At 40.2% G+C, this 20,347-nt stretch overlaps 1 protein-coding gene across 1 annotated transcript in view; it reads left to right on the plus strand.

Moving 5' to 3' along the window:
* Positions 1–15,584, plus strand: part of SLF2 (SMC5-SMC6 complex localization factor 2) — a 28,094-nt gene extending 12,510 nt beyond the window's left edge. The window contains 12 exon segments of the mRNA XM_054382393.1: positions 1,337–1,439; positions 2,905–2,980; positions 5,923–6,064; positions 6,525–6,630; positions 7,734–7,910; positions 8,497–8,594; positions 9,052–9,139; positions 9,629–9,751; positions 10,561–10,638; positions 12,345–12,431; positions 13,763–13,831; positions 14,977–15,584. Of these exon segments, the coding sequence (XP_054238368.1) occupies positions 1,337–1,439; positions 2,905–2,980; positions 5,923–6,064; positions 6,525–6,630; positions 7,734–7,910; positions 8,497–8,594; positions 9,052–9,139; positions 9,629–9,751; positions 10,561–10,638; positions 12,345–12,431; positions 13,763–13,831; positions 14,977–15,009 (1,180 nt within the window). The 3' untranslated portion in view covers positions 15,010–15,584.
* The last annotated feature ends 4,763 nt before the right edge of the window (positions 15,585–20,347 follow it).

A 20,347-nucleotide genomic window follows, 5' to 3' on the forward strand; every position in this document is an offset into this window, starting at 1 on the left:
TGCAAATCCTGAAGAACTGTGGTTATTTCAGACTTGCATCAGAGAAACAATTCCTTTAATCTTAAAGGATTTTGTATACATGTGTATGCGCTGTTGTGGGTGTGAAGAGGAGCAGGGTGGCTTCTCCTGATCTCTCGAGGAAGTGATGTTTGTGATAAACTCTTTTGGCTTCAGGCCTCTCTATTAATTTGTTTTGAAGATCACAAGAATGTAAGCTTCAAAAGTATGTTGTAAATCAGGGACTGGAGGAATGAGAATTAAACACGTTATCCCTTGCAGAAAGCAATTACCATTCAGGTGCTTATGCGTTCTCACAGAATGCATCAAGTTGGAAGGGACCCTCAAAGGTCATATTGTCCAACCCCCTTGCATTGAGCAAGGACATCTCCAACTAGATCAGGTTGCTCAGGGCTCTATCATGTTTGACCTTGAATGACTCCAGGGATGGGGCCTCAACCAATATGAGCCCATTGGTACAGCTGGCATGTTCTGGCTGTCCAGATGGCACACAAATGTCTTCCTAGCCACTTGCTCAGTCAGACAGGTGAAGAGTATGTGACGAAGTTAGGACATGTCTCTCAACAGAGCTAGTTGTTTTAGTAGATACTGAGAACAGAGGAGACTAAAGAAGGATATGTGGGAAACTGGGTATCTTTAATTTAATTGCTTATAACATACCTGATTTTCTAAAGAAGACTAAAACTAAGTTGATAATTAATTTAAAAACGTTTTCTGATGATCCAATAGAGACTTTTTCACCTGATAAATTTGCACAGTGAGTCTAAACTGATTTTAATTGCTTTAGCTTGCTTCTTGACTCTATTTAAAGTATTATTTAAAAAAAAAATCAAACAAAGGTTTTTCTCTTCTCTTCCAAATGTGTTGGTGAAGGTCACTGGACAGTAAAAAATCTTACTCACTGGTCTCACTGAACATAGCAGTCATGAGGTTTAGGGTGACAGGTTGGACTCGATGATCTTTGAGGTCTCTTCCAGCCTTCTTGATTCTATGATTCTGTGATCTCTGTAGACAGGCATAATGGTTCACAATACAACAGTGTAAATCAGTGTTTGTTTGAAGCTATTCTCTGAAAATGAAGATGCTTCCAAATTATGTATGGCATTCTGGAGAAAAAGATAGTTGTTCTAAATAACAAATCAGGTTTAATTACTATAGTATTTCTCATAGGTAAAAGCATAAGAATAACATGTTTCAGATGTTCAGATCTTGATGATGATCTGAGGGGTTGGGAAAGTTCTTATGCCTTTGTGCAAGTTTTGATTCAACCACTAATTGATTTTTCTCCTCTTTTCCCATGCCCATCTTTGTCTTGCAGTTTTGGTGTAACACAGCAGCTTTCTTTAGCTGTTAATGGTTTTCTAAGTTCTGCTTACAGTTGTATCTTGTGTCCCATACCAATTCTAAAGTGGCTTTTCCAGGTAAGATTGTACTATTTTTGCAATTATACTCTGTCAGGGTATAATATTCTTCCTGGAATGTAGGAATTCTTCCAGTTGTAGCAGGCATAATCAGAACAAGTGTATGAATCTTTTGAATTCATTGACAACTTTCAAATAAAAAAGTCTTTCTGTGTTCTCATTTATTCTCCAGTCTTAAATACTTTGATTGTTACTAGGGATAAAACACTAGGGATAGCTTTTTATCCATGCTTTCTGAATGGCTGCATTCCTGTCCATCTACATGCATGTTACTCCATTTGAAAAGGGCACAGTACATGCCAGGTGAGAAGAGACTTCAGGATGTAATAGTGTAGGCCAAATCACAAGCAAATATTAATGTTATTTCCTTCTATCCTTGGAGAAAAAGTATGTGCTGCAGTATTAAAAAGTGCAAGAGTACTGTGTCTCCATATATCAGCTTCTAAATCTTCAGAGGTGCCTACATATTCAGATAATTTTCATCTGTAAAAGGCTGATGTGTATTATGGCTTAGGAAAAAGTTTAGAGCTGTTCTCAAAGGAAATGTGGTGGCTGTCTGCTTTCTAGATGTCTCTGTTGGTGTCTAAATGCCCAGGAATTTACATTGTTCTGTTACTGGCAAAAATGCTCCTCTCCAGTCTCCGTTCTGTTTTATTTACCACATTTGAGCTGTGCCTGAACCAGAAAAAGAAAGCTGGACTGCCTGTAAAATTGCAGCCTGGATCTGTTGACTTGCCTTCTGCTTTTGCCAAAACTGAAACGTTTTGCTCCTTCATGTTATTCCTCTGGCCAGTACAAAATTACCTTCCACCTCTTCTGTGAGCCTTAGAGTTCCTCTGATAAATCCAATCCAGAACACTTACAGAGCAGGAAACCATCCAGCACCTGCAGGAGGTCAAAAAGAGCTTCTTCCTTGCTCCCAGAAACATGAACTGTACTTCATAGTTGTGTTTTTGTAGTTAAGAGTTCTGTGAAAAACTAAGAAATCATTGTTTTAGTTTACTCTTGCATATGTGCATCTCAGCTGTGACTGGAACAGGTTGTAGTTAACTCTCTTGCCCCAACTCCTCGTTATGGAATTCAGTTTCATCACAGATGCAAATTCCAAAGGGATATGTGGTATTTTCCATTCTCTTGACCCTCAGGACCTTCTTATGATCCAACAGATTCAACATGGGGTTACAGCATTCTGATACTGCAAATAATGAATTTTAAAGATTTCAGAGCATCTGTGCACTGTTTGAAATAATCAGTATTCACAGTATCCTGTTCTCCTTGTTGGATCTTATTTTAAAGGCTTTGTGGTTTTTTAGTTTCAGTTTTGTTTTGGGGGTTGTTGTTTTCTTTTTTTCCTGTAACTGTTTCTTACTTTATTTTGCCAAAGAGTTGGGTTTATGTTTTTTCAGTTAAACTGATGCCATCATGCAACATGGTGTTTGACATGCAGCTTCTTTTCTCCCCACAGATGATGTCTGTTCATCCTGATTGTTGTGTTTCCACTCAGATTTTAGACAGATTGATGGAGATAACACTAAAAAATGGTGAGTATTTGAAGGATAGCAAACTGGCCACCTGAATGAAGACATTTCTGTTGTGTTAATAAAAAGGTATTGGGGAGGAAGTAAAAGGCACTAGCTCGATTCTGTGATTCTGGCTTGAATTTAAGCTCTTCTGTTACTTATGTAATTCACAAATACTTGGAGTTGGTCTTCACTGAGTGTGTGCAAGCTGTACCCCAGGATGTGGTCCTGGCATGTTTGTAAAGCAGTGCGTGTGGTGCAGAGTTGCTTCTGTTGCTGCACAAATAGAATTGACCTGAAGAGGAGCCTGGTCTGCTCAACAGTTTACTCTCCAGCTTTTACTTTGAAAGATGCAATCATTCATTTTATATCTTATGGATTACAATAAAACATTACTATGTTTTTCACATAGTCATAGAATCAGTCAAGCTTGGAAGGGACCACAAGGATCATCTAGTTCCCACCCCCCTGCCATGGACAGGAACACCTCACACTAGATCAGGCTGGCCAGAGCCTCATCCAGCCTGGCCTTAAACACCTCCAGGGATGGGGCCTCAACCACTTCCCTGGGCAACCTAATCCAGGGTCTCATCACTCTCATGGTGAAGAACTTCTTCCTCACGTCCAGCCTGAATCTACCCCCTTCCAGCTTTGTTCCATTCCCCCTACTCCTGTCACTACCTGATATCCTGGAAAGTCCCTCCCCAGCTTTGTTGTAGGCTCCCTTCAGATACTGGAAGGCTGCAATAAGGTCACCTCGGAGCCTTCTCTTCTTCAGACTGAACAGCCCCAACTCTTTCAGTCTCTCCTCCTAGGAGAGGTGCTCCAGCTCTCTGATCATCCTCATGGCTCTTCTCTGGGCACGTTCCAGCATGTCCATATCCCTCTTGTAATAGGGGCTCCAGACCTGGATGCAGTATTCCAGGTGGGGTCTCACCAGAGCTGAGTAGAGGGGGAGAATCACCTCCCTCGACCTGCTGGCCACACTTCTCCTGGTGCAGCCCAGGCTCTGGTTGGCTTTCTGGGCTGCAAGTGCACATTGACAGCTCATGTTGAGCTTCTCATCCACCAGTACCCCCAAGTCCCTCTCCTCAGGGCTGCTTTCCAGCCAGTCACTGCCCAGCCTGTATTTGTGCCTGGGATTGCCTCAACCCAGATGCAGGACCCTGCACTTGGGCTTGTTGAACCTCATGAGGTTGGCTTGTGCCCACCTCTCCAGCCTGTCCAGGTCCCTCTGGATGGATTCCTTCCCTCCAGCGTGTCTGCTGCACCACACAGCTTGGTGTCATCAGCAAACTTGCTGAGGGTGCACTCAATGCCTCTGTCCATGGCACCAATAAAGATGTTGAACAAGAGTGGTCCCAGGACTGATCCCTGAGGGACTCTGCTTGTCACTGGCCTCCACTGGGACGTGGAGCCATTCACAGCCACTCTTTGGGTATGGCCATCAAGCCAGTTCTTTATCCATCTAGTGGTCCACCCATCAAGCCCATGTTTCACCAGTTTGGAGACCAGGATTGTGTGGGGGACAGTCATACCCAGTCTGTAGCATTGTATAGTTTACTTTCCAGATAAATGGCAGAAATGAAAATAATCATAAACCTGCATCGAAACACTCAAGGATCTGCTTCAGCCCACACTTAGGCTCAAGCCTTCTGTGTTTTACTTCTCTTCATCTGTACTCCCAAATACTTTGTGAGTACAAGTTCCTTTGTATGTTCTCCATCTCTTCACTTTATTCAGGTCCATCAAAAGTCAAAAATTCATTTAAGCCTTCCAGTTAAGATCATGAATACAGTTCTCTTGAAGTACTTGCTCATATCTGTCCAAATGTATGCTATATTTTGAATCTTGTTTGAAGTCAGACTGTGAGCTGCTCTGAGAGGGAATGTAGCCTCCTTTTTTGTGGTTTGCTGGCATTAAGCTTTATTCAGAATGAACAGTTCAAACTGATGAATGAGCAGTCAAAGAATTAAGGCTGGGAAAGATCCCAGCAGATCTCTTTCCCTGGAGCAGGATCTAATAGACTATAGTTGCTCCTGGAAAGCTGTTGAACCACTGTGGAGTGTTTAAACCATTTTGAGACACTCTGTTCCAGTCTTTCATTAAGGGTACTTTGGTTTTGCTGATTATTTTTCTGGGGGTTGGTTGGTTTGGGAATTTTTTGTTGTTGTTTTTTGTTTGTTGGTTGTTCTTTTTATTTTACTGCATTGAACACATCTGAAACTGCAGTTTCTTGAGTGTTATGTTCCATTATATTTGTGGGTTTTTTTTCTTACAAGCTTATCTCTAAGACACAAAATGGCCCCAATTCAGAATTCTAGAACTTCTGTCATTGTTTGGAAAACAGAATCATAGAAAACATCCAGTTAGAAGAGACCTCAAAAATCATCCAGTGCAACCCTTGACCCATTACATTACATCTAGTTTGATTTTTTTTTTTTTTACCTTGCTAGTTTGCACGGCTTTTACACACAGGTCATCCTGTGAATCAGCCCCTTTTGCAGTGAGCATTGTTTCTTATTTTCACCAAAGAAGTGAATTCCATCTGTTTGACACTTCTGTCCTAAAAACTTCACCTGTTTTCACATCTTACTTAGTGCCACTTCCAGTCCCACTATGATAATGCCCTCTTACTTGTAGCTGTGCACAACAGTAATCTGTTCTCTTAAAAGTAAATATTGCCTTTGTGCTTATTCTTCTGTTTGATGAAAGAGCTGAGTGGGAAAATGGCAAGATGTTTCTGTAGCTTTAAATACTGTGTTAGGCTACTTTTTTTTTCCTTTTCCCTTTTCCCTTCATGGTTCTGAAAATAAGCATATCTGTTGTTCAGTGTACCAGCTCTTCTGAGATGAGAGCTATTTGAGTTGATGCAGACTGATGAGCTTGTTTGTTTCTCTTAAAAGGAACTAACACTAAGAAATCAATTTTAAACTAATCCATTCCATGTCTTTTACTTCTAGCTTCCATCAGTGATGAGCAGTCTAAACCATGGACTCCTTCACTAGCTGATGTGTCAACTGTTTTTGTCAATATGGGTGTTGGATTTAGGTCTCTCTTTCCATTGCAGCACCTTCAGCCCAACTTTAACGAGTGTGATATTTTGTAAGTGTTTTCCTTTCAATATTTATTGCTTTCAGAGGATCTAAGCAAACCTTGTGCTTATAATACAGAATCAGAAGGTTGTTCTCTATTGCTCCTCTCTTCCATCAAGCCATACTCTTTAAATTCTCAGCTCAGGTCTTATATAAGATTAAATAAGCCAGAACTTCAAACAATGTCTGCCAGGTAAGGATTCAGCAAAGCAGAGCATTTTCCTTTGACTTGCACCTTCCTAAAGGAGGTTTACAGGGATTGTTGCCTAAATAGCTGGGCAGAATTGTAAGTAATTGGTTACAAGTTGAGATGGAAGCGTGTGTGCCTGCTCTGTACCTGAGGATTGTTTTGATTTGAAGGCATTTTGAAGCATGCAGGTTTGTTGTTGTTTTTTTGTTTTGGTTTGATGCAAATAAGCCTTTGTGGGCTGTTGCTGATTCCTTGCTCAGATTAGTGTCTCTTTTATTAGAAGTCGGATGCAAGAAACAGTGAGCAAACAGCCAAGAGGAGGCCTACCCTCAGCCAGTCCCTCCATCTCCAGTCTACCAGAAAACAATTTAATTAATGTGATCAAGGTGAGAAAACACTGGTTAGCACGGGAGGGTGGAGGTTATTTGGAGGGGGTGTGTTGTGTTGTTTGTTTTTTGTTTGTTTGGGGATTTTTTTAGTGAAAAGCCTGGTACCTTAATCTATTCCTAGGCATGTTTTGTGAGTAGATGCTATCCTGGGGTTTCAGGTTCACATACAGCAAAGATTATTTCAGAGTTTCCTGACTTCCACTGGCTTCACTCACAACTGCAGTCACAGTTCTGTTCTTTACTTCTTCTGGCTGTGACACTTAAATGTCTTTCCTTTGTTGTATAGAAGAAACTCCCCATTTCTGTGTTCCAGTAGAAATAGGAAGGGGATTTGATCTTGGGTGGCATGTTTTATGCTGCCTCAGTGTTAGTGCAGCTCTCAGAGATATGTGGCCAGCACAAGGTGAATGAGGTGAGAGCTCATGGAAGGCAGGTGGAGCTGTGATTGAATCTTTGTGGAACTGAGCTGTTAGATCCATGCACTCTGTCCTGTGAGATCATAGGCTGAATGAGTGCTGGTCACGCTCACAGTCTAATTTCCCTGTGATTAAAGGTTCTATGGTGAAAATGCTGGCTTTGTAACTGATTTCAGAGTTCCTTGTGCAAGGATTTGAATGCTCTGAACATCATTTGTTTAGAGATTTTTAATTATAAAAGTCACGTGGTTCAAGAGGAAGCACTCAGACCGTCTCCATTAGAGACAGAATTACACATCTCTTGATTAATTGATCTTCTTATTTACACACACATAACAGGGTTTAAATAACCCACATGGTAATACTTGGGGAAAAATCTCTGGATTTATGTTTTCAGTATTACTTGTGTATTTAGAAAGTCTGTGTCAGTCTTTCAGTTAGATGAGGATGATCTGTGCAGTGCAGAAAGATCTTCCATAGTCCTGTAATGTCCAGAGAATATTGCCATGTTCAAAAGATGAGCCTCCAGCAGGTATTTGGGAGATGGGAAGATGTTAGTACACAAGTGTTCCAAAAACAGCATAACATTCAGGGTGCATTTTAATGTGAAGGTAGAAAACGTAAGTTCTGATCATACTTCAAGCTAAACCAATGTCAGATTTTAATGCTTTTTGTTTCTTAAAGTTTCTAGGTTTTTGTACAACAGTAATTCAAGGTGGATATACTGACCAAGAAATATTGCTGCTGCTTCTACTGCTGTTTAAAATAAGCTTGGAGAAACAGTTAAAGCAAGTTCCTTTGACAGATTTTCAGTGCCTTTTCATAAAGCTTCTGATGAGTATAAAAGACTGGGATACAAAGGTAACTTCATCAGGAATTTTCTGCTAGATTTATGAAGCTGCAAGTTAATTTTCAGGAAAATTCTGTTTTGAAGTTTTCATTTTTCCTTGACATATCAGAAAAATACTGCTTGAAAATGTAATACGAACGGATTGGGAGCTTTGGATTTGTGTGAGATTTAGGAGGTGGGTGTGTGTGCTGAGAGGGTTTTTGTCATATGACATTATGCTTGCTTGTCTTCTTCTGCCAAGGGACTGTTGTATTGAACTTTATCTTATATTTACTAAAACAGCTGTGTGTTTAAAATTAATCCCTGAAAGAAGGAAGAAGTGATTGCACTAATTAGGCTGATAAATTGTCGTTAAAAACACTCTGATCTTAACTGCCCTCCTGTGAAACAGTGTTTAGCAGACTTACTTTTGCATTGCCCCTGTAGTTATTTTTGTGCACATCATCTCTTATTAGATCAATTCCTTTTAATATTTATGCTATGTACATTCCTAGGGACTAGATGCCTACTCCTTTGCAAATAAAACAAACGCCCACCATATCCATTCTTCATTATTCGTTTATTTTTTTGTTTGTTGTTGTTGTTGTTCTTTTAAAGATGCCTGAGCTCTGCCTGGCAGTGAGTGAACTCTCCAGCCATCACCACAATCTCCTGTGGCTAGTTCAGCTGGTGCCTAGCTGGATAGTACGTGGACGGTAATGACACTGTAACATCAGAAATATGTGGTATCAGTAACAGCTCATTTATTTGTATAAGCTCAAAGTCCTGATAAATGCAATGGGTATTACATTTTCTTTGGGTGATTCATGTCTGCTTTTAAGTGTCAATCTCTTAAGGGTTCTGTATCTTTGAAATTAATAAATTATAATGCATCTGAGGAAGGAGAATAAATTGGGTCCTCAGTTCCAGGCTTGGAGACAAGCGTCTAGCAGCATTTACTTGTGCAGAAGAAAAGCTGCAGTGAGATAAGGGTACTTATATTTTACTAGCCTCTTTACTAGTTTAATAGCACCGATATTCAGAAAATCCAATTTAAAAGTTGTCAGCAAATTTATGTCTAGGGAAGCCATGCATAGCCTCATATGCCTTGTAGAAACTGTGGATTTAAGAAATGCTCTGGGAAATAATTTTTTTTTTTTAATTGCTTTTCAGGGAAGTAAGAAGACGTCTTAGCCTAGTCATCATTTTAAAGCTCCTTAATAAAAAGGATACAGAAATACCTGATGACAGTGACAAGCAGGTATTTCATACATGTCGTGTATGTATAATTTGAAAGTTTAGAAAACTTGTATATTATTGTTCATGGTTTATCTTTTTATACTGTAAGCCTATTTTCAAGACCCTTGCAAGATGACCAATTAGTAATTTTTAGTTTAGATAAATATTAGAAGTCTGTTTGCATATGTTTGTAACCTGGATGTTCTGAAGGATGTTGTCTATGTGCCTAAAGTTTAATTTTGGACATTGGGAAAAGGTCTGCACTTCTTTCAGCTTTCCTTTTGTGCTCATGTGGAGTCACTTTTGTAGAGCTGATCTTTTATTGAGGCAACATACAAATACTTTAGTTTGTGCCTAGTCAAAAATGACCCCAAGCACAAAAACTTCTATTTTATGTGAAAATCTCTTTTATCTTTTTGTCTTAGTGGACAAATAATGCTGTAGTGGTTCTTGTTTTCCAATTTTCTGTTGCCAGTAAACCGGTCCAATTTGTTAATGTCTGTATCTGTAGATGTCTCTCCTGCATCAGTTTCTGGTATACATGAAGCCTTCTCATCTACTAAAGAAGATGAGAGAAGAACAGAAGCAGCAGAATGGTGATGGAGACCCCCTTCATACAGAGCTAGAACAGGAGGTATATAGATGATAGTACTTTTTTGCATTTGTCTTTTTATGCATCTTGTGCCATTTTGAGAATGCTTCTGTTTATCTGTTAGCTGAGGACAGTTCTAGACATGGAACTGTGCATGCACTGTTTTGTTGCTGTTCACCTGTATAATTAAAATACTACTCATTCTCAGTTTTGATTATAGTCATAGAGGAGGGAAAGAAGTAGCAGAAGGAGCTGGTTTAGGCTGTTTTACAAACAGTGAATTTATGAGATTCTCAGAATGGTAAAGTCACAGAGATGCCTTAAGTCCTGTCTTTTGTAATCAGAGGAACATCATCCCTCCCTCCTGATGTAATTAGTGGAAACCAATGCTGAGCCAGACCTTCCTCTGCAGCTTCAGAAAGAGATCTATGAATCTTTTAAAAAAATCTTTCGTTATAAACAAACACTAGAAAGATTTAGTATTTCCACCCATCTAAAAACTGAATATTGGTTTGGTTATTTGAGCTTCTCTTGGAAAGTATTTTCACCTCGATGTAGGTGATGGGAAAATAAAGCCAACTGCTGAACTGAATTTTCAGTAATTGAAACTACAGAAAGTTCTGTAGGTTCCTTGGGTAACTTAGAACAGTGTAATACTGTTTTAAAATGTTTCTAATATAAGAAGGTACTGTTTCAAATTACTTATTTAGGTGAAATGTGTGGACAAGCTTGTCCATTGATCTATGGGCATTGATTGAAGAATCATTCCAGAAAGCAAAGACAGTGCTGTATATAAATGTGAAAGTTAGGATTGTGCTTTGACTGCTAAAGCTCTTTTGATTTCTCTCCAGGCATACTACCTAATCTACATCCTCCTTCATCTAGTCAGTGAAGCTAGTTTCTTTGATGTTGTAAATTCTAATCAAAGGGTAAGTAACTGCAGTGGCTAGATCCTTAGATTTTAAAAGTCTATTTATCATGCACACTCAGGCTGTTTTGGCAAGACCTATCAGGATAGAAGATCACCAGTGGATAATAACACTGGGGGAAATTTTTGTTCTGGGGCAAAGTAAATGCAGAAAAGGTTTCTCTGCGTTTACTGCAGAGAAAGAAACCTGCATATTTGCAGGTGGAACTACCTCAAAATATAAGGCTGTGAATCAGCAGACATTTATTTTGTTAATCTTTCTCAGAAAGTACCTGGAGACTAACTCAGCACAGAAATTCTAAGAAGTCCAACGGTCCTATGAACTTTTGAAGTAGGCTTGTGAAATTTTTCAGTGTAAACAAAAAAAGGAAAAACAGAACTCTTTGATGAAAACATCCAGTAAAATACATTCAAACACATCATGGTTTCTGTGCTGAAGTGCAGCCATAGAGCAGATGAAAGCTAGGGTTATACCTCTTCTGTTCTCTGCAGTGATAAGTTCCTTTGTGCCAGAATGTGAACATCTGTTAGGTAATACCTTCTGCTTACCCTTTTCAGTAGTCCTGTTCAGACTTCTGTGATCATTTGCTGCAAGTGCTTTTGCTGCAAGGTGATTGTGTACACCTTCAGCCCCCTTGGAATCACTCCTGGCTTTTAAGAGATCTGTCATGAACTGTTTGAGAGAGGTGGAGCAGTAATGTTTGGTTACATTTTGGGGCTTGAGTGGCTCAGTTTCCTGCTCAATGCAAAAAGATAGTCACAGAGTGTCATCTGAAACAAAACCATATTTGGTGAACAAAATATTGTGATCGTCATTTGAGATTTTTTTTTTCCAACTGCCTTCCTGAAAATTTATGGAGGTGTTGATATTTTTTTTTTTTTAATGTCTCTGTATTTCTTAATGAAGAAAGCCTAATGTTCACTGACCTGTTACCCATTGAGTTGCAAGGGCTGTGTGGCTAAATATTGTGCAGGCTAGGCTTTGTTTAAAATCAATGTAACTCTTTAATTTCTGGCCCTCTTCCACTTAGATGGGGTAAATTGTTAGGGTCTTGAAACTCCAACAGATGTTGATAAGCAGAATTCCAACATGCCTCACCTCTTCTGCAGAGTGGAGTCTCTTTGCAGCTGTTGAGCAAGGGGTTGAAAACAGGAGTCTTATGCAGAAACTGACAGAATGCAAAAGATCTTGGGAGCCCTTATCAGGAGATTATGAAGTTGCAAAACTGCTTGATTAAAGTGATCAGAAATTGAGGGAGAAATGAAAGATCAGTGCACCAACCTTGGATATGTTTTACCTGCTCAGCCAGTTCCTACAAAATAAAATTGAGTCATCACTACTGAAAAGGCTGGGTTTAGCTATTGTCACTTCATAACCTTTTTTATTTGATAAAAGGTCTGAATGGTGCTCTGCTTGCTAATCTGGGGACAGAAAGGATTTACAAATTAGCTAGTAGGAGCTTTAAAATTGGTGGTCTGGCTCTGCTATACTTGGAAACTATTTTATAAAGCTTACCAGTTTACCAGGTACATAACAGCAACTGATAAGGTATCTTGTGATCTTGTCTTTTACCCCTTCCTTACTCTGTATTCCTGAGAAAAATTCAGAATGAAGCATATAGTTTTAAAATTGAATTAGTGCTTGAAGTAAGCTTTTAGGTTTGACAAGGAAGATGTAAATAGCTGTACACTTTTGTCTTTATTTAGCAACACCTACTGAAGCTTTGTGGTGTCTTAGATAAGCACATAAAATGTGATATTAGGGAAGATGCAAGGCTGTTTTATCGAACTAAGGTAAGACATGAGCTGGGGTTCTTTTTTGTTTTGTTTGTTTTGGGGTGGCCTTTAGTGTTTTTGATGTTTGTTTGTTCCCTGATCCCAGCCCTGGAAATTCTAAAAGTTCCTTATGGGTTTGTTTTTTCTTTCTGGTTTCTCTGTCTGCATCATGTCTTTGCATGCACATAAATACAGGCCCATTTTAATGCACTGAAAATACTCTTTGTTTATTAACAACAGGACTCTTAACAACAGTAAAATGTGAGCTCATCTTCCTTTTATCCAGGCTTCTCAACTTGTAGACCTACAGAGTTGCTCCTTTTCTTTTCCTGTCAGTCACTAATAGTTGACTCTGCATTTAAGAGCAGAGGCTACATATGGGGCAGGATACAGAGGACTGAAAAACTAACTTATCTTGCATGTGTCTGTTGTACTTTTCAGATTTAATGAGTTGTCTTAAATCTACAACATTTTTTAGCTAATAGTGATGTGATGTGATACTCCTAATTGTGTGACTTGGATGCTTTGCATGCTGTGATGGCAAGCCAAATCAGATCGATGATAAAGTGACCAGCTACAGCTTTGAAAAGTTTTGCCTTTTTCATCATTAAATCAGATTTTTTTCAGCTGTGTGCATCCTTACCTCTGAAGAGGACTTTTCCTTTAATTCATCCATATTAGTAGAGCATGGATAATTTAACAAGTTAGCTTATTTTTGCCTTGGATTTCTGTATCTCAGGTTGCTTTTGCTTTTGTTTCTATTGCCCTTGCACTGAGGGGGAAATCTTTGTCTGTTTTTCCCCATCATTTCACTCATATAACTTCCAGAGGACCCCACTGTGCCTCTTTGTAAGGTGGCATATGAAGCAAATCTCAGTTCCAAATGGCTTGGATTAAACACCTGCTTGTGACTGGTTATGAAAAACCACAGTTTTGTGTATAAGAGATTCATTTCAGGGGCTGCCTGGTTGGCTTTTGTGATTGCAGTTGCAGGCACCTTCTCTGTGTACAGTCAAGACTTGTGTAACAAATCTAACTCACCCGAAGGATGAGGTGGGTGTTTGGAGGCCAGAGGCTTGCATGCTGATTCCAAACACTTCATGTGGGGCAGTCATGTGCCTGTAACGTGTTTGTGTGGAGCACATGACTGAATTCAAGAGTCCCAAATTACAAGGGTATGATTCAAGTCGAGGTGGTGATAGGCTGTGCTGTAAAATTGTATCCTCCCATTAAACCTGGAGTTTTGGTGGGGTTTTTTGGGTTTGGAGTGGTGGTGGGAGACAAGGTGTATGATTTTGGCTGGGTTTTTTTTAATGTAAATGGCTAAACTAATCAATCTGAATCTGCAGGTGAAAGACTTAGTTGCTAGGATATATGGCAGATGGCAAGATCTGATACAAACCACACGGCCTACTCAGGTACTGTAAGAAAACCTTTTTCTGTCTTTATGTGGCTGAGTGTGTTTAACTAATCTTTTAGCATTTGAAAATAGTATATTCTTTTAAAAAGTTTTTTTTTCCATAGCTTGGCTGTGGCATGGACTTAGAGGTATTAGAATGGCATTTAATTAAAATTCTTTCTTTACTGTCTTGGGTAAAACCAAGATTTTATCTTTTTCCTTAAAAGTGCTGCTTTTGTAAATGGCTTGTGTAACAGGCTAAAATACTAGTACTGAGTCAAGTCACAGGGCCTGTCTCTGATTGTAGTTATTAACAGATGCTTCCAAAAGGATGTAGGGCAGGAATGCAGTGATGCATTTCCTGCTGTGGTCTTGGCAGTTTGTGACTCTGAGACTGCTTGATTCCAAAGCTCTATCCAAATGTGTTTAACAGCTCTTGATAACTCCTCCTTTAAATGTGGTGAATTTCATGCAATGATTAGGAAAAGCCTTTTGTGCTCTGTAAAAGTAAGCAGTAGTAAATAATGTCATGATTAGTCTCATTAATAGTTGACTTCATGACACCCAGCTGGCCTTGTTGGAATAGGAGGATGGTTTCTACTGGTAGTGAGAGTCTAGAGCTGTTTCTTCCAGTCTGGGGATGTAAGGTTTCGTTTGTAACATGATCAAACCAGCTGCTCGAGGCCTGGTTTGGAATATAAATATACCTGAACTTGTTAAAACTCAACTTCCAAGTGATGTAGTGTATGCCTTAAAGAAAATGCAATTATACTTACATGTTTTGTATTGATTCCAGTTAAAAAATAGTGTAATCAACCATTTGTCTGTAAAGACTTTTAATCACTCCCAGCCATGTGTAAAAAACCAAAAAGACATTGTTTGCAGTGAACATGACATTTCTTGTTACAGAGGGGCCAGGAAGTAGTAACACAAAGCTGCAGAAGCTACTTAGCAGTTGATGGAAGCTGATCATGATGCAGTACTTTCAGAGTTTTTTCAGAGGTGTTTGGGGTTGATTCACATATGGGCAAACTGGGAAGGGTTTGGGAATAATATTCTAGGCATTTGCAACACACTGTGGTGATCTCAGGCTAAGCACTTGCCTGCTCTGCTCCTCTGTCATTCATTTTCTAACTTGTTTACTGGTTTGTTTTTAATCTTCAGGGAAAACTGCATGACTTCTGGAAGCCAGATTAATGACATCTTGCCTAGTTAGGGAAAATAACAGGAAAACTCTGAAACCAAGGGAGGTGTAGAATGAATGGAGCTTCACTGTGGTCGGAACAGAAGAAAACGGTCATCTGAGTTAAAATTTGACTCGGGCAAAGGCTAGAAACACAAGGATCTAATTTGGTTAACATGGATTTTACTACAAATACACTACTCCTGAAAAGTTGAAGTGGGTAAACTGAAAAACCCCCAACAACCCACCTATTGCTACAGCCCTGTCTGAACTGACTACAGAAATATGTTATCATACTGGAAGCTGAGGGAAGTTTTCTCATTTACATTGTTAATCACAAGACATACTTGAAAACTGTATATATTTGTTTTCTTGCCAGCACATGCCTGCAAGTGATCTCTCAGCATGGCTGGGAAAAAACTGCTCTGTGGCATGGAATGTGAGTTCAGAAACAGTGTGAGACCTCCCCTGTTGTGAGGAGGTGAGAAAGTTTTTCACAACTGGGCTGAGCAACAGAATTGCCTGCACATGTTGATCTGCAAAGCAGAATTGGTGTGACCATCCAGCTCTCATGTTCACTTGAGAGAGTAGAAACAGAGCTTAAGAGTGATTGTCCCCAAACAGGTTAAAGTGGACACTGCTTTGCTCTGTGATTGTTTTATCAAATAACAAAATTAATTTTGTTATTACAGTGATGCATTTGTTTTAACTGAACTTCATCTTAATTAATTTATTTATGCAGTGAATGTGACTTCACAGGAAATGTTTCTTATAAGACCGAGTTATGAATTAAATCTTCTTATACCAGTAGTATTGTTGTACTGCTCTTGAAGAATCAAGCATAGCTATATTTGTTACCTGGCTTCAGCACTTTCTCTGAATGGAGAAAATACTAATCCTAAAATACCAGCTCAGCAGAGATTTGAGGAGATGAGCATTTGGCCCACCTATGTAAAAACTGTAAAAGCCATATGAGTTCTAGATTCCTTTGTGTGGAGCCTGGACACGCACACAGTATGTCTGCAGAGCTCCAAGAGCTGGTAGTGAAATAATCAAAAGGAAGATGTGATCTCCTTTTGTGATCTCTGTGCACATGCCATCATTTAAATCTTACACTGTGATTTATCTGTAGGATGTGTGTATATATGAAGAGAAAGTTAAGGTACTGGGTAGAAGCACCAACTAGGGTTCTCTTAACAAGTGAGGTTTTTAATAATACCAACATAAGTATTTTGTAATACTATGTACTTTTAATTTTTGTAGATTACTCTTTCTTGTCTTGTATGAGAAATTCCCTACAACTTCCCAAGATAAGAATGTAAACTAAGGCTCAAAAAAGCCCCTACACAATACCAACCTTCAAACTTAAGTATGTTTATTACATATAAAGGAACTGCTGTGGAGTAGACATATGTCTTCGAGGGAAGGTATTTCATTTGCAAATTCATATTAAACGTTTTGGGTTTCATTTCAAGTGTTAAATTAGCCAAAGACTGCAGCATCTCTGTGCTTATCATTGGCTAAGCAGCTTATCTTTGTTCAAACAAAAGTTATGCTCCTGGCATTGTTTGGGGGGGGCGGGGGGGGCAGGAGGGGGAAGAGAAAATCCCTGTTTTTTAATCTCAACATGTTATTTAAGAATTGGAAGAATCTACCTCAAAGAGTAGAACTTGCTTTAGGCTACAAAAAATTACATGGTGTTAGGTAGGTTTGGCAACACCATCCTCTGCTCTGCCTGTCTTTGATAGTGTATCAACCTTCCCTCTGGTAGCAGTTACTTACTCCGTTGAATATATCGTAGGTAATTTTATTAATGTTTGTATATTTTTTTTTTTTCTCGCTAATGTTGTATAAAGTTTTAAAAAGTTTGCAGAGGATGTTTTACTGTATGTAATGTGTATATATTTTCTTACCCTGTAAAGTTGTAAGTTGTGTCCTGTATATTTTGGAGAAGGAAAAGGGGAAGGGGGGTTTAGATGAAGAGCTTTTTGTACCGCAGTTCAAAGCACATTGAAACTGCTAAGGTTTTGTTGTGTTGTTTGTTTGGGGTTTTTTCCAGATGAAATAACCACTTTGATATTTACTTTTATTTAATAGACCAATGGGAAAAATAAAACAAGACATGCTTTTCTAATTAAATGTCCCTGGACAGAATAGGCATGCCTCAGCTTTGTTTCACAAAAAAAAAAAAAAAAAAAAAAAAAAAAAAAAAAAAAAAAAAAAAGGCTGCAGGTCCTATTTTGGTCTTGTGGTGCACATTGTAGTTCTTAGGTTCACAGCTGATTAGCTTGCTAGAAATGGAAAAAGTTTTGAAATCATTTTTAGCTCAGCCCATTGAGTGTTTTCATGCCTACTGCCCCTATATGCGTTCTGGCACTTCTCCCTCTCCCCTTCCTGCTTGGTGTGGACTCTTCCATCTGTTTTGTAGCTATGTAGTGATTCCACCGTTGCTTCAGTCTATACATGGGTTGAGTTGGAGCTCATCACTATCCTTACAGAGATGACCCCAAAGCATTGCTGCAGAGTCTCTATGAGGGACTGCTGGGCTGAGCACTGCTTCAGGACTTGTGGAAGTGAAACAGCAAATCTGCTGCCGTTGTGTTTTGCCGACTCATTCACTGGCCCCCAGCCAGAACTCACATGTGTTGGAGAAGGCTGTTTGCACAGTAGATGTCTTAACTGCTTTGGTTGTCTTCAGATAAGCATTTTGCACTGAGTTTTTATCTTTTGATATTATGTTGGTTGTATTAAGAACCATGTTATCTTGTTTCATGTGAATTTAGGTGCACTTTATTGCAGTAACCACAGACAAAAAAATTAAAGGCTAACTATAAAATCTACAGATGTGGCTCTTTGCCTTTTTAAAAAATTATTTCTGTTCTATTCCATTTTATTCTATTCCGTTTTATTCTATTCCGTTTTATTCTACTCCATTTTATTCTACTCCGTTTTATTCTACTCCGTTTTATTCTACTCCATTTTATTCTACTCCATTTTATTCTACTCCATTTTATTCTATGGCTCTGTATGGCTTTAAAAAAAAGGCTTCTGTTCAGGTTCAAGAAACCTGCCAGTGAAACTATTTGCACACCTCACGTTCGTACTGTTCCTCTTAGGAACTGTGTAGTGGATGGGGATTTCAGAAGTGATTAATGACTTGCAGGTAGGTCTGGCTGAAGGTCAGTAGGACATGTATGCTTCATTGATGCAGTGGCTGCAGGAACTCTCTGAAGTCCCCAAAGCTTGGTGGTTGAGAAGATATTTGGGAAAAGCAGGTGACTGGAACAAACACGTGAGGTGTTCTGTCATTATTGGCAGAGCAGCTGGTGAGATCATTGTGTGGCAGGCTTTGAGAGGTTGTGTTTCAGTGTGGAAAGAGACCTTTTTAATAGTGAGGGATGGGTACTGCAGTGTTAATTGTCTGAGCACAGATAAGCCAGGTCTGCATCAAAGGTGCCTCTGCTTAGCATGGTCTAGCAGCCAGCTCTGAGGCTTGGAGATTGACCTATCCAAGATGGTGGACATAGCATACGGGCTGGGAGAGAGGCTATGCTAATTCTTGGAGATTCCAGAAGGTTCTTCTAAGTAGTTACAAAGATGATTCTGCTGCTCATGCTGTCATTAGCAAGAACACTTCAAGCCACAATATTGACACTGGTCTTGTATGTTTGTTTTTATTACAGCATAGCAGCCCTAGCTTGGCTTTGTGTTTTGGTTGTCAGTTTGTTTTCCTTCCACTAGCTTCTAGTTTTGTGTGCCTCTGTTCCACTGGAAGGGGCAAGTATGAAAGACTGCTGGTGGTGCTGACCCTCCAGATTCTTCTGAGGACTCATTCCTTGGGCTTATGAGTCCTTGAGAAACTTCATGCCCAAGGTTCCACAATGGGAAACACCCCAGACTGATGGAGGGGCAGCTGACAGGTTAGTGCTTGTTTCTGCATCCTGAAAAAAAGTAGCTAGGGACTGGCTGATGCTGGGCAGAGAAGGGGCTTGATGAAACAGCTGCCAGGGGAGCCCATCCCTTAGAGCTCTAAAGGAGCTGCTCAGAGAGGCCAGACAATCGTTAAGGGATTTAGCTCGTTCCTTGTGGTTTAAGTTATCAAAAGGCTCTCAGTGACGTTGGAATTGCTGTTTTCCCATGTCCCCCCCCCCAGGCTGTGAAATACCTTGATGTTTTGCTTTGTGCATGTTTTGCCAGCTTTACTGGTGGGGCCCATTCTTATCTAGTGTTGAAAAGGGCTTTCAGTGCTGGGGAATGGCGTGGGCTGCTGATGGGGAGGATCCTAGAGAAAGTAAATTCCTCGAAGGTCTTCTTCTGGCAGAGGTGCTTTTAGCTTTGCCTGACTGCTGCTTTTTTCAGCTAGTGCTTCCTTGCCTTTGCAGTAAGGAATTTGAAAGGGAATATTTTATCTGGTATCAAAAGTAGGGCTGGGTGCTGAAAGAAGGAAAACATTCACATCTTCCCATCTAGATATTTTGGTCTAGGTGCTGAAAGCTGGGCCCCATGCTTGCAGGCTGCTGGTTAAGATGTAATTTCAGGTGACTTTTAAGTGGTGTTTGGATAGGTTGTACTTTTTTGAATGCCTTCCCTGTCTGCGTGGTGAGCTTCTGTTAGTGTTTCATCTTGAGCTTCCCTGCTGCCTCCCAGTTCCTTATAGGGAGGTCACAGAGGAGGGAATGGAAACTTCCTCCTGTGACTGGAATTGTTCCCTTCATTGTCATCAAAGCATCTTTGCCACCAGCCTGGGGGGAGACCTAAAGCTTTTCAAGGCAGGTTCAGCTTGTATGGTGTGCAGGGGGAGGGATCGTAGCCACAGGATATGGGGCCATTTTCACACACCCTTCTCCCAGTGCTTCCCTTTGGGTTTGCGTTCAGTGCTGCAGCTGCCTGAAGCCGGGCGAGCGATGCTCCTTCCCTCTCGCAGAGAAAAGCAGAAAGGGTAAATATATTTTTGCTGCTTTTGTGCTGCTAGGCGACTCCTTCGCCTGAGCAGCAAGTGCTGTGAGCTGGGGCTTGGCTTGCAGGCTCCATAGCTTTGCCTCTGGGTGTCAGGCTCTCTTCTCAAAGCCTGCTCAGAGATGAAAGTCCTGGCTCTCAGAGTGCAGGGGGGAGTCCCTCTCCTCCGTGGGCTGACCACTGGGGCTGTGGCTGGAATAAAGATAATAGCTTAAAGTTGGCAGGCTCGGCGGTGGGGAGGGGATGGCCAGGCAGCAAGTCTCATGCTTTATTCACGCTGCAGGCTTTCATAAAGGCAGCATAAGTCAGGCAGGGCAGCTGTGGGCTCTGCAGACGGCATCGTTCAGCCTTTCAGACACATTGATCTGTGTGCTGGAAACTGAACCTGTCCCCTTT

Source organism: Indicator indicator, chromosome 7, assembly GCF_027791375.1.
Source record: "Indicator indicator isolate 239-I01 chromosome 7, UM_Iind_1.1, whole genome shotgun sequence".
NCBI lineage: Eukaryota > Metazoa > Chordata > Aves > Piciformes > Indicatoridae > Indicator > Indicator indicator.